Here is a 14,202-nt window from a genome sequence, read left to right as displayed (position 1 = left end):
ATGCTGTCAGGTTATATTCCTGCTGCCCATGTCTACTTTTAGTTTAATAAAATGATAAAGGGGGACTGTCAGGGAATATCATGGGGGGTTCCTAATTTTAAATGCTTGAGTGAGAAAAACAGCTGAAAAGAATAGGTTCTGAGTTGTTTAAACAGGCTGTGAAAGCTGATGTTAGGCTATAAAAAAAGGAGAAGAACTTTCATTTGAGGGAGGGGACTGGATTTTAAATGGGGATCAGACTGGATTTTGAGGGATTTTAGAAAGCACAGATAGACAGAGAAGTAAAAGAAGGAAGGTATACACATTGAGGGACCTTTCTGGATTTTTAAATACACATACAGAGAGAGATAGATAGAGATAGAAAGCGAGCAAGAAATAAAAACAGACAGGAAATCAGAAACTTTGTTTTTGTTTGTTTGAAGTTCATCTGTTGTCAATCTGTTAGGTAGTATTGTTTCTTCTAAGTTTCAATCGAGATTACTGGTAGTGTTTGTTGCATTGGTTTATCTCGGAATTGGATTGTCTGGAGTTCTGTTTCTACTACACTGTGTGCTGCTATCATTTGTCTACTTTCCCGTCAGCTATAGTTCCATTTCTTGCACTAGAACCTGTTCTGCTGTGTTGCTTTGATTGCTGCTGTTACTCTGACTCCTGCTGCTGCTGATCTTCCCTGCTATTCTCCTCTTCTTCTTTGCATTTCAGCATTCCAGGTACACATTTCGAGTCCCATATTGGTGTAACTGAAACAGTTTGAAAGCATGAAATGAAAAGGTTGAAGAAGTTTAAGTATTTGTTGTAATATTCATGGTATATTAATGGGTCTGTATAATTGATTAGTTTATAATTCAATAGTATGAAAGGATATGTTAACTGATACTCGATTGAGTTTTAGTCCTTTGTGTTTTAGTTTATAGTTGTTTGTTAGTACGGGGTATGTATACTCCAACCTTATACAATGCTGTTTCCGTTTTGTTTTAGTCCTTTTGTCGTGTCCCGTTAGGCAGTACATAGGATCACATTCAAATCCCATTAGTAACAAAGTCTAGTAGCTAATTCCTTTAATCCAGCCTAAATAAGTTTAGTTAAATTCAACTCAAGAAATGTTTGGAGTAGTTGTAGCGCTTCATCAGCTTGTATGGAATTTTCATTAAATTAAAAAACAGGTTCCACGAGATATGGCATTCTTCATCTTGCAAACAATTAACCAAATGAATCAAATGATTGACAGGAAATCCGTATTTGGTTAAAAGCATGCAAGTAAATTAGCACGTACCTTTTCCCTTTCTATTTTAGAGACAAATATAATAGAAATGTAGCCACTTTAGGATATGTCTTTTAAAATAATGAGATGAGACCCGTTCAAAGAAAGATACACATGGCGGGGCCTTCAATAATTAATCATAATAAACAGTTAGAATTTGGAGATGGGCAGTCTAGTGAATTTCCCTGCCTTCTCCAAAGACAATAACACGTTAGACTCTTTAGGCGCGGCTTAATTAAATTACATTCTTAAATTCGGGTGCACATTGATGTGACCCAAATCCAAATCTCAACGGAGTCAAAAAATGTGTCGACGATCACGGGTGCATTGATTGTGACGTGGTTTGAGATGCATTTTCACAACGTTGCAATTCTATAAAATAAATGATAATAATAAAAGCGGTCTTAAACTTAATAAAAGCACGTGAGTCACAACATGTATTTAAATCAGATATTTAGCCATTATAACAATTTAAGCAACCGTGCTAGAACCATGGGATTCGAGGGTGCCTAACACCTTCCCTCGGGTCAACAGAATTCCTTACTTAGAATTCTGGTTCGCAGACTTCATTTGGAAAAGTCGAAAATTTCCTCGATTTGGGATTCAAGATAAATCGGTGACTTGGGACACCAAAAGCCAAACCTTTCCCAAGTGGCAACTCTGAATTAAATAAATAATCCCATTTCGAATATTGTCACTTAAATTGGAAAAACTCCCTCGTGCATTTAACCCTTCGGGGCGGGGCGCGCAAAAAGGAGGTGTGACAGCTCTGGCGACTCTGCCGGGGATAATTTTTTTTAACCCAGAACCATTGGCTCAGGGTTCAAGAATTCGAGCTTAGAATAATTGTTATATTTGGCTTTATTATCTGATCTTTATTACATGTTTTTGCATAACGTGCTAAATGTTGTTTTTTACCGCTTTGATATTATCTGAACTGTATATAAACTGTGCCAAAACCCTTCTCTTCTTACCTCCGGGGAGAAGCTCGCTGGTCGAGACTCCCTATTCTGTTAGTGTCGATACCTGAAATAAGAAAGAGGTCGGACAAGTTACAAAGCCGGACGATCTCGCGGGTCCCCGGTACGTAGCCCCCTCCTCGACTCGAGTTGTCCGCTCGGGTACACAGTCTAGAACAAATACCTAGGTTATAAACCTAGTATAACGAAACTTCATGCCGGATCCCTAGTAGGAACGCTTATTTGCATCATGTTGCATTTGACTTAGGGGACTCAACACAGGGGTTGGGTCTGTCTAGGACAGGCAACCTGAAATGAAAAGACCATCCTACTGCATCCTATTTGTTTTGCGCATTTATTTGCTTCAGTTCCGCATGCTGACCGGTTTCTAAAAAGGGGAAAAATAGCAGCGTAGGGAGATAATTACTTATTTTGAAAAATAAAACCAATGTCCGAGTAGTGTCAAAACCTCGCCGGAATTTTTCTAAAAAAAAAGGGAAAAAAAAAACAAAATTTGTCTTCTAGTTTGATTTATTAAAAAAAAAATATAAATTTTCTTTTAATCACTTTCAAAATCAAAGGGTATTTATTTAAAGGTAAAAAAAAAATGGAAAATACATAATTCAAAAAAAAGCTAGTGGAACTCATCTCGGCATGACTTTCCTCAGCCACTAATTTGGTTAGCTAGACAACAGCCCCGGGGAGTAGGTCATCTTCTACTACAGATGATCCCAGGTTTACAAAGCCATCGACTCTCGGGGTGTGTGGACCAGGTACATTCTTTGAAACGGCCTAGTGTGACTTGGATTTTGTCCAAGTACCTTTGCATTCTGTCTTCTCGGACCTCGAAGCTCCCATTTACCAGATTTACTACCAGGAGTGAATCGCATTTTTCTTCGACAATCTCAGCTCCCAGGCTTTTGGCCAATTCCAGACCTACAATTGTAGCCTCATACTCGGCTTCATTGTTAGTCAATCTTGCAGTTTTTATAGATTGCCTAACTATGCCTCACGTAGGTAGCTTCCAGACTATACCGAGTCCGGATCCTCACACACTTGTGGCACCATTAGTGAACAGGGTCCATACCCCAGAAGATGTGCCTGTTTTTAGTAAAAGTTCCCTTATTACCTTGGGAACGAGGGAGGGCGAGAAGTCGGCCACGAAGTCTGTCAAAATTTGGGAGTTGATAGTCGTTCGGGGTTGATACTCGATATCATACCCCCCGAGTTCAATAGCCCATTTGGCCAATCGGCCCGATAGTTTGGGCCGATGCAATATGCTTCAGAGAGGGTACATTGTTAAAAGCAAATACGGTGGCATTGAAAATAATGTTTCAATTTTTGCGATGCGCTTATTAACGCAAGAGCTAATTTTTCTAGGTGTAGACACCTATTTTCGGCATCCCCCAGGGCCCGACATACATATTAAACAAGGAAATGCGTACCTTGCTCTTCTCAAACTAGCACGCCGCTCACCGCTATCTCGGATAAGGCCAGGTATAAATGCAGCATTTAATCCTCTTTTGGTGTGTGGAGCAAAGGCGGACTTGTGAGATATCTCTTCAACTCCTCCAAGGAGTGTTGGCATTCTGGAGTCCATTCGAAGTTGCTTTTCTTTTCTAATAAAGAGAAGAAATGATGACTCATGTCTGATGCCTTGATATGAATCTTGCGGGCCGTTATCCGCCCTGTTAGTCATTGCACGACCTTTACATTATTTATCACCGTGATTTCTCCATTGGCCTTGATTTTGTTAGGGTTGATATCGATCCCCCTACTCGACACCATGATGCCTAAGAATTTGCCCGAACACACTTCGAAGGCACATTTCTCGGAATTAAGCTTCATGTTGTAACTTCTGAGGATGTCTCCTGAAATGAGTCAAATAGTCCTCTGCGCGCAGGGACTTAACTATCATGTAATTGATATAAACTTCCATAGATTTTCCTACTTGATGCTCGAACATTTTATAAACTAGACATTGGTATGTAGCCACCACATTATTCAACCGGAAGGGCATTACATTGTAACAGTAAGTACCATACTTTGTGATGAACGAAGTCTTTTCCCTTTCCTAGGGGTTCATCTAAATATGGTTATACCCCGAGTAGGCGTCGAATAAAGTGAGGGTCTCGTGGCCGGCCGTGGCATCGATCAGACGGTCGATGTAAGGTAATGGGAACGAATCCTTGGGGCACGCCTTATTTAAGTCTTTATAATCTATGCACATTCTTAACTTACTTCCCTTTTTAGCACTACCAATACATTGGCCAGCCATTTAGGGTACTTTACCTCTCTAATGGACCCTATTTTAAGGAGTTTTGTTACCTCGTCCTTGATGAATGCGTGTTTTATGTCAGATTGGGGCCTTCTTTTTTGCTTCACCAGTTTGAATCTGGGTTGACACTTAGTCGATGGGTGGTTATTTCTGACAGGATTCCTTTCATATCTAAGTGGGACCAAGCGAAAGAGTCTATGTTGTAAATAAGGAATTGAATGAATTTTTTTCCTGAATTCGGGGGAAAATCCCATTCTTAGGTATACCTTCCGATCTAGGAGATGTTCGATCAAAATAACTTGCTCCAGCTCTTCAACTGTGGATTTCGTTGCATCCGACTCTTTGAGGGCAACGAAAGTTCGAGGGGCGAGGAAATCTTCTTCATCACCCTCGAGTGTATGTACGCTTACCGACTTATCCGAGGTAAAATATATAGGATTCGACGCTTCCCACTGAATTGCGAACATTTCTTTCGCTGCATGCTGTTCTCCATATACGGTTGTTATACCGTCCTTTGTTGGAAACTTCATCATCTGGTGTAGAGTTGACGGTACCGCCCTCATGCCGTGTATCCAAGGCCTGCCAAATAATGCGTTGTATCTCATGTCACATCCAATAACATGGAACTTGGTGTTTTGGACTATACCAGACATGTCAACCGGGAGGGCGATCTCTCCTTTCATTACTTCGCCGACTATGTTGAAGCCATGGAGAAGCCATGAGGTAGGTATGATCTGATTGAGCAACCCAAGTTATACTATTACCTTTGACCTGAGTACATTGGCCGAGCTACCTGGATCCATGAGCACACGTTTAATTCGAATGTTACTTAAAAGAAATAAAATTACTAGTGCGTCATTATGTGGTTGCGTCAAGGTCACAAAATCCTCCTCACTGAATGCAAGGGTGTCTTCAGTCATGCGGCCTCGGATCAGCGCTTCTATTGCAGTGGATAGGTTTGTCTATTTGGTCACGGGTTCTTGGGAATGTCGGTCCCCCCGATGATTATATGAACGACATGATGCAGAGTCTCTCTTTTTTCCCAGGTCATATTTTTCCGAGATTCCTGCTTAATCCCCCAGCGTGCGCTCCTGTTAATATGAGGATCATCATTAACAGATAGGGCGTTGCATGAGGTCGTACCCTCGGGAATCAGTTCAGGTACACTCTTAGGGTTTTGTGGTGGACCACTCATACCTGGAGTAACCATACCGCTCTTTCCATAGTCTTTGAGGATGTTATCTTCAGGTACACTTACTGGTTTAGGCATCTTGATCTGAAATCCATGAACTTGGACAAGAAACAGTGTGAAAGATACTTTACTTTGTGCAACAAACAGCAAGAAAATAATCACTATTATTTTTAACCCCACGGTGGGCGCCAAACTATTTACCGTAAAAATGGTAATAATAATTAAATTTGATTTTGTGGTTCTAAAAATACGTGATCTATTTTTATGCTAGTTGTTATGCGAGGATGCTAAGTAAAATATTAGAAGGCGAGATTAGAGTTTTAAAATGATGCAATAGTCAAACCAAACGGCTGGAGATTGGGGCCTCGAGCTATCGTATATGTGGCCTCGAGGTCGAGTTGGGTGGCTGGCTTAGAGCGCCCGAGGGAGGATTAACAATTATGAGAGCTATGGTAGTGTCTCTTTATGATCAATGATAAACAATAAATTATGAACAATAAATGATGAACAATAAATAGGACACAATGAATATAAGTAATAAATGGAAGTAATGAGATAAAGAGAATGTGTTAGAGAGCAAAGAGAATGTTCTTGTGTATTTAATATTGAGTATCCGGTGATTAAAAAATGACAATTATCCCCTTTATATATGAGGGAGAACCCAAACATAGTATAAATGCATTTATTACAAAGCAAGATAGATGTCACCACTTATTCTTCCAGGCGACGCCAGTTCCGACCACACGCTTAGGGAACTTCCCGCTTACCCTTAATAATTACAGACTCATGCTGCGTCCCCGGATCTTCGGGGACTTTTTGAGGCTAAGGCAGAGATGCAATGTCCTGAAGTCGGGGCTCCCGATCTCACCCGTGTAGATACTAGTTGCCCTAGGACTTGTGACACTAGTTCCTGGCACACACATTGTAGACTATTATTTTGGGAATGTATTTCTATTATTATAAACTTGTTAATTATCGACTATTTAAAAGTTTAAGATTTTAAAATTTTAGGATTGTTTTGGTAAAATAAATGAGCACTCAGTAGTTGACTAGGGTTGTATTGCCTAACAATGGTGTTGGGCGCCATTAGGACCTATAATAGAATTTGGATCGTGACACCAAGCCCTAACCCTAATTCCCCATTCCCTCTAACCCACTGCTCTTAAACTCTCTTTTCTTCTCATCTCTAAACCCTAGCCGCCTTTATTAATCCCTCTCCTAATTCCCCTCATTATGGGATTCGACTACTATTTTCTCACCATATTCTAATCTTTCTAGTGCTGGCTGTCCATTTGTGGTGTTACCAAAGAGCTTGCCTAAACATGGCAAGCAATAATCTCTGAAATCAAACAAAAAGGGGTTCGAATCTTTGATTTTGAGCACTGATTTGTCTACATACATTGAACGTTGTATTGTGTGAGTCTGATTTCGTTTGGATTCCTGTGATTTACACTACCCTAAAACCACGTGTTTACCGGATTTTTCTCCTAAATTGATTTCGAAGTGATTTTGCAAGTTTTCTTTCCTTATTTGTTGTTTGATTTATTTTGTTTCCTTACATGTTTGTTCAATTTTTTACTGCTATGTCAACCACCTCATTGCCCTTCTTGGGATAGTTTTAAATCGACATTTTTCTTCACTAAACTTGGGGTTTCTGCTATTCTCTTATTCTTTATTCTGTTTGGGCCGGCTGAAAGCCAAAGAAACTAAAACTTTGTTATTTAACAAGTTCTTGATGCGACCATTGCATGGAGTTCATCGAATCTCCTGGGAACATTGATGCATTGAGATTCTGGGCTTTTGTAGAAGTTTATTCTTTACTATTCTTTGCTTAACTAGTGAGTAACTAGACTTCGTAGTTTCATTCCTATGTATCTGTAATTTGCATATGTTTTCATGCCTTAAGATTGTTAGCTTAATGTGTTTTTTTGGGTTGTTTGTGTGCAATTTTGTTTTCTTTACTTCAATTTTTAGGTCTCTTTAACTTTTAGCTTCATAATGTTGATAGTTTGAAGCATGACTAAACTTGATTCTATTAAACCATATGTTTTTCAAGCCTGACTAGCCAATATGTTACGAGTTACTACTGTTTAGGATATTTAAACTTGTAGCATCTTTTGGGCTTAATTTTGCCTTAGGCTCTCAATACTATTATTTGAACATGCTTTACTTGCAAAATTTGTGCTCTCTCTTTTGTTAGCTCGTCAATTGTATTCAAAACATGACCGTTTACACTCACTGTATGGCACAAGTCTATTTTCCTATCCTATTCTGCATTTATGTGGTGATAGCTTGCTTCTATAGCATGTTTTGATCATGTTCTATATAAGTATGCCCTTTAGCATGTTTTGACTCCCCGATTCACTAGTATTTGTAATATGCTTTTTATTATGTCTAAATGTTGTTTTGTTACCAAATTAGTATGACTGTTTCATAACATTAGGACCTATACTGAGCATAACTGGACCTTCCCCTTTATTATGAATCAATATATTTTCATCAATCCCGCAAACCTTTATATTTTCATCAATCCCGCAAACCTTTCTCCCTTTAACTCTGCTAATGAATTACTACGTATTTGCTAGGTGTTGGACTTGTTTTTTGAATCTTTACTAAGTTTGTTCTTAAAACCTAAAGTCTGTTAGACTATCTGCTATATGTGCTCAACTTGAATATGTTTGTATCCCTCAATTTTTTCCTCAACCTTAGTTTACTCTCCTTCACTTGTTACCAGGGTTTTTTGAGTTCTCATTCTTAGCCGGCTGAAAGCTAAGGCTTCCTAGGTTCTACAATTGACCTCCCTAGTGTGAGCACTGCTCGGGGTCAAGTTGAGACCCTTGTGAACTCTGACACACTAGGACTTGGTCCTTAGTCATTCCCTGAATCTCAAACTACTCCCATTGATCCCATTCTATCATGTTATCTACTATATACCTGAATTTGCTATTTTATATGGTGCAATACTTGGCATTGTGGTTAAATAAATCGAATTTGGGCTCCTTTATCGATTTTGGGGTCGTGTGTTGAATAAGGATCCTTATTAGAGGCATGGGTATGCTTACTGAAGGCCCAATATGTGTTGAGTATTTTATTTGGGCATGTTGAAGGCTTATTGTCATCGTTTTGTAAAATACTTTGATTTTATTCATTATTGGGCCAGTAATAACGTTTGTATAAACGATTGGAGTGCTGGTAAAAGGGGAAATAGGTAGAATTTAATATTTGCATTCAAAAATTGGGTAGATAATATGCCTATAGGACTTGATAATTTATTTTCTATACGTGTTGTTAAATTATTATGTGCACTATAGAAACCATGGCTTTAGAGGAAGCACACACACACACATACTGTCTGCTAGCAAACACAAGTAGAAAATGCTGCAATTATGTTTATTGCTATGTGTTATTAAAAAACCTGCCTATAGGACCCTAATTATTCTATTTTTTTCTTGAAAATCACAACATTTTTTCGAAATCCTTCTTATAGGACTCCAATTATTCTATTTGGCGCTATTCACCTAGAAAATATTCCTATAGAATTAATATATGATAATAAAATAAGTTATAAGTACTATTCGTTCGAGATCTTGCCTGTAGGGAATGATTATAAATTGTTAATATTAAATTTGCTCAAACACAGTTTCATGTACACTATTGCGAATAATTCTAGAGCCTCTCCCAGCAGATTTTTTTATAATCAACTGCGTAGATCACCTAGGCATAACACATATTGGGTTAATAAATTAATCTTTTCGATAACCAGCTTGTAATGTCTGAATAATTCTGTCCATGAGCAATATCCTACATCTGAAACTATCCACGTACTTTGATTCAAATCCACCTAGAAATCATGTCTATAGGTTTAAGGTTTTGAATTCTGAAAATCTCCTAATTTTCATTTGTGTTTGCGTAGCTGTGGGGGTCAATATGAGCCCTTAGTTTCTTTTATGTGAAGTCTTTATGTTGTGCGCGGGGAAATCAGGAGACCGATTTTTCCTTGACATAATGCTTCGAAGAATAAATCCTAAAGGCACGGGATCTCGGTTCGGTTGCTTCCCTCGAGATTTACCGGCGCCTTGCCCAGATCAGGCATTGGCCAAGACCCTGATAGGAGAAGATACCCCCCTCCTCTAAGAGATGTGCCCGAGGCCCACGAGACATGTCCAAAACAGCTCAACACCAATTCTCCTACGACATAAGAAAGACGGGATGTTACATCACATTCTTTAGCTATATTACGTAATCCGTACTATGTTTGGACGCCCTCTTTTCTATAAAAGAAGGGTTGCCAATGCCTTGTAAATATCTCCAACTGACTTACTGAAAAGAGCAATAATGTCTCTCTCTCTCTCTCTCTTTATTCTAAGATATTTGTCTCCAGTGACCTCGAGGTTGCCTTATCGCTTTATTATTTCTTTTACCTGTTCTTCCTTATTTAGTTCAGGATTGGTAATATAGAGCTTTATTCATTCATACCTTTACTTGTTATCCACTTCCCAAAAGCCCCGACGAGCTCGAGATAGGCTCGAGGCCTAGTTCCGAGGTACCTACTGGCCTACTTTGCGCCCGGGGAACGTCCCCTTACTGGTTCAATTACTGCTCTGACTAGGTCGATCTCTACCACTTTACTTTGCATTTTACCACTAACAACCCTTTCAAACTATCTTGTAAATAGATCAAGGACTTTTAGAATCCCATTTACAAATCTAATTGTTGTTACCATTTTTACGGTAAGCAGTTTGGCGCCCACCGTGGGGCAAAAAATAATGGTGATTATTCTCTTATTAGTTTTGTCACTCGAACGCACGATATCTTTCACACTTTTTCTTGCACAAAGAAATCTTTGATTGCAGGTCAAAATGTCCGGCTCGATAAACAAAGTTGAGAACAACAACCTCGAAGACCATGGGCAAAATGAAGTGGTTATCCCGGCCTCCGGAGCACCTCCCCAAAATCCTGACGGCATTCTCGAGCCAATCTTGGTAGACGTAGATTCGTAGGATGGTCAGCAAGTAGATGAAACTTCTCACACCGACAGGGGCATACAACACAACGACCAACAAAAAGCACAAAAAACCCCAGCCTAGGAAGAACAGGAAGTTAGTCTTCATGTTATCTTTGAAATGTTGCAGGCACAACAACTAGCCATCGCTCAGCTGCAAAGCCATCCAAGAGCCCCTAGTACAGTGGCACCAGATATAGCTCCCCCCGCTGAATGAGTATTCGAAAGATCAAGCAACAACGGGTCAGTGGCTGACCCCACCATCGTAAAAATGCTCAAGGACCTCACCAAAAGGATCAATTCGGGAGAAAAAATGATCGCAGCCAATGATAAAAGGGTCGATACCTATAACTCTTAGGTTGATCAAATCCTGGGCGCTCCTTCAGTCCTTAAGGGCTTAGATTCAAAGAAATTCATTCAAAGGCCATTCCCCGAAGAAGCAGCCCCAAAACCTATCCCGAAGAAATTCAGAATGTCGGAGCTCCCTAAGTACAACAGCACCTCCGACCCCAACGAACACGTCACTGCGTACACCTGTGCGGTAAAAGGTAACGACATAAAGAGCGATGAGATCGAGTCCGTACTGCTGAAAAATTTGGAGAAATACTGTCAAAAGGGGCCATGATGTGGTACCATAACCTGGCTCCAGACTTCATAGATTCGTTCGCCATGTTAGCGAACTTGTTCATAAAAGCACACGCCGGAGCCATTAAAGTAGCGACAAGGAAGTCTGACGTTTTCAAAATCAAGCAGAGAGAGAACGAGATGTTGCAGGAATTCGTGTCCAGATTCCAGATGGAGCAAATGGAGGTACCACCAGTCTGCGATGATTGGGGAGTGCAGGCCTTCACCCAGGGCCTAAACGAACGAAGCTCCATGGATTCGAAGCAGCTAAAACAAAATCTGATTGAATACCCGGCTGTGATTTGCTCAGACATCCACAACCGGTACCAATCTAAGATCAGGGCAGAGGATGACTAGCTGGGGGCCCCGTCGGGCTCAGTATACCCAAACAAACTCCTGGAAAAGGAGGCAAAGCCAAGCAAAGAGAGGTATCAACCGTACTTCGCGGATAAGAGAAATGCCCCGAAGTGCAACCTCCCCCGCAACGATCGGAGGAAGGATGAAGGATAGGATCCTCGAGGAATTATCAATAGGACCAGATTTCACCGAAACATGTCACCGTTCAATGCACCCCACTTGTCAGAATACAACTTTAGCGTCGACGTATCAGACATCGTGTTCGCTATCAGTAAAATCCGGGATGCAAAATGGCCCAAACAAGTGCAGTCGGACCCTTCGCAGAGAAACTACAACTTGATGTGTAAGTTCCATACCACACACTACCACCAGACCAAGGATTTCCATCAACTACGAGAAGAAGTAGCCCGGCTACTCAGCAAAGGGCACCTCCGGGAATTCGTCAGTGATCGGGCCAAAAATCATTTTCGGGACTGGGAGGCAGTCAAGAAGAACGAAGTAAACGAACCACAACACGTCATTCACATGATCATGGGAGGCACCGATACCCTGCAGGAACCCATGATGAGAAAAACAAAAATATCCATCAACGGGGAGAAACAGACTCGAGGATATGTCCCCGAGGATGCCCTCACCTTCAGTGACGAAAACATAGATGCCCTATCTCAACCCCACAATGATGCCCTAGTAATTTCCTTTGTAAATTCTTTTCAGATAAAGCGTGTACTCGTGGATCCAGGTAGCTCGACCAATATTATTAGGTTGAAGGTGGTAGAACAGCTCGGTCTAACCGAACAGATCGTGCCTGCCACTCGAGTCCTCAATGCGATCAACATAGCGAGCGAAACGATGAAAGGAGAGATCGTCATCCCTATGAGAGCATGGGGTATAACGCCTTGTTCGGACGACCGTTGATAAATTGCATGAGAGCAGTACTATCCACCCTCCACCAAATGGTAAAATTCCCAACAAAGGACGAAATTAAAACCATCTACGAAGAGCAACATGCGGCATGGGAAATATTCTCAATACACGACACACTACCGGCCCCCGTTCCCCTGCCTCCGAGTAAGCCGACGGGTGAATTAGGTCCCAACACCACTCAGATTTGATAAAACGTAGGACAGAAATCCACATCACTTATCTAACCTCGGGCGATCGTAACGAGTCAGCTCCAGGGCACCACTTACATATCCTGTCCCAAGGTACTGCCGTTTCCTTCATATTATTTTCAATATAGAAATTAACCCTTGTGCAGACACTAGACCGAAGATATAGGGACACTACTATTGTTAGATGACCTCAAGACCTCCCCAAAAAGGCGCGACTGTTGCACTCTTTTCGTTAGATAGAGTTTTTTATCCAAAAAATATGAAGGGTTTTTACCGGCAAGGGTTTTAACGAGGCAATGCCCGCGAAGCTACCAGGAGAGGAATTTCACGAAATCATTCGGAGCCGTCCTTATGGCCAACTTTCAAAGCAGCTAGGAGCATTCCCCCGAAGTCCACAGGATTCATAGGAGCACCGAACAAAGGTCCCTACAGGGAAATGATGTACCAGGCCAAAATGATCAATATAGCCAAACCTCACTAGAGGCGAGGGCATGTATTGTTATATCTGGCAATCAAAAATACCCCCCTCCTTTTTAAAGAGAAAGGCCTTTAATCAAGAATAAGGTAGCGCGAAAATCAGCAAAGCAACCCGACCTGGCCTGAGAAGCCGGTCGAGCCACCACGATATCACTTATATCGCACCGGTGGATCAGAATATATCTCCAAACACTTTGCTCTCCAAAAAAGAAACAAATCGCAACACACTCCCGATAAAGGCCTCTCCATCAAGCATGTCCTGAAACACTCGGAGGCTTTAATTTGGTATCCGGATGACCTCAATATCAGAGAGCTGGGCTCATCAGGCTCTAACGACGCAACTCCGAGCTCACGAGAAGCGATCTTCAGGGTTAAACAACTCGGTGACTCGGAGACTGCCACCAATCTCCATAGAATATGTCCTGAAACACTTGGAGACTTAAAACGGTTCATCATCCACCCTACCTCAGGGTCGATGTTCCGGGCTCATAAAGCCCTCACAATACAACACCAAGTTCGCAAAAAACTATCTTCAAGCTTGAGCAGAACTCGTCGACTCGAAAAATCATCGCCAATCGCCACATACTTGAAAATCCGAAATTGTAAGTCCCTAACGGGGAGCCTCGGCAAAACCAGATCCATTCTCCATATACTATAAGACCTCAACAGGCATGGCAAACTGTAAGACCTCCACAGGCATGAAAAATCCCGCAGTTTAGGCTATACATCGCATTTTTAAGAATCCCTAAAGGGCATACCCTAGGCGTAGACACCTAAAACTACTTCTTGAGATCAAAAATGGCCCTGGCCAAATGCACACGACTCCAGTCAAAACGGCTACTTCAGCCCAAAAAATGCGACTCTAGGACGCTCGACTATTACTAAAAAATCCTCCGAATCTACTTTGGAAAGAACCGGTTAAACACAAGCTTCCCTCAAC

General features: G+C 41.1%; 1 protein-coding gene across 1 annotated transcript in view; it reads left to right on the top strand.

The window, feature by feature from the left end:
* The window catches only part of LOC142176079 (uncharacterized), a 34,208-nt gene extending 23,299 nt beyond the window's left edge, over window positions 1-10,909 (top strand). The window contains exons 4-5 of the mRNA XM_075243143.1: window positions 10,544-10,672; window positions 10,823-10,909. Of these exons, the coding sequence (XP_075099244.1) occupies window positions 10,544-10,672; window positions 10,823-10,909 (216 nt within the window). The remainder of the gene's footprint in view (window positions 1-10,543; window positions 10,673-10,822) is intronic.
* The last annotated feature ends 3,293 nt before the right edge of the window (window positions 10,910-14,202 follow it).

The sequence above is a fragment of the Nicotiana tabacum genome, chromosome 22 (genome assembly GCF_000715075.1).
Source record: "Nicotiana tabacum cultivar K326 chromosome 22, ASM71507v2, whole genome shotgun sequence".
Taxonomy (NCBI): domain Eukaryota; kingdom Viridiplantae; phylum Streptophyta; class Magnoliopsida; order Solanales; family Solanaceae; genus Nicotiana; species Nicotiana tabacum.
Note: the sequence above shows the minus strand (reverse complement) of the source record. Positions and strands in the feature narration are given on the sequence as shown.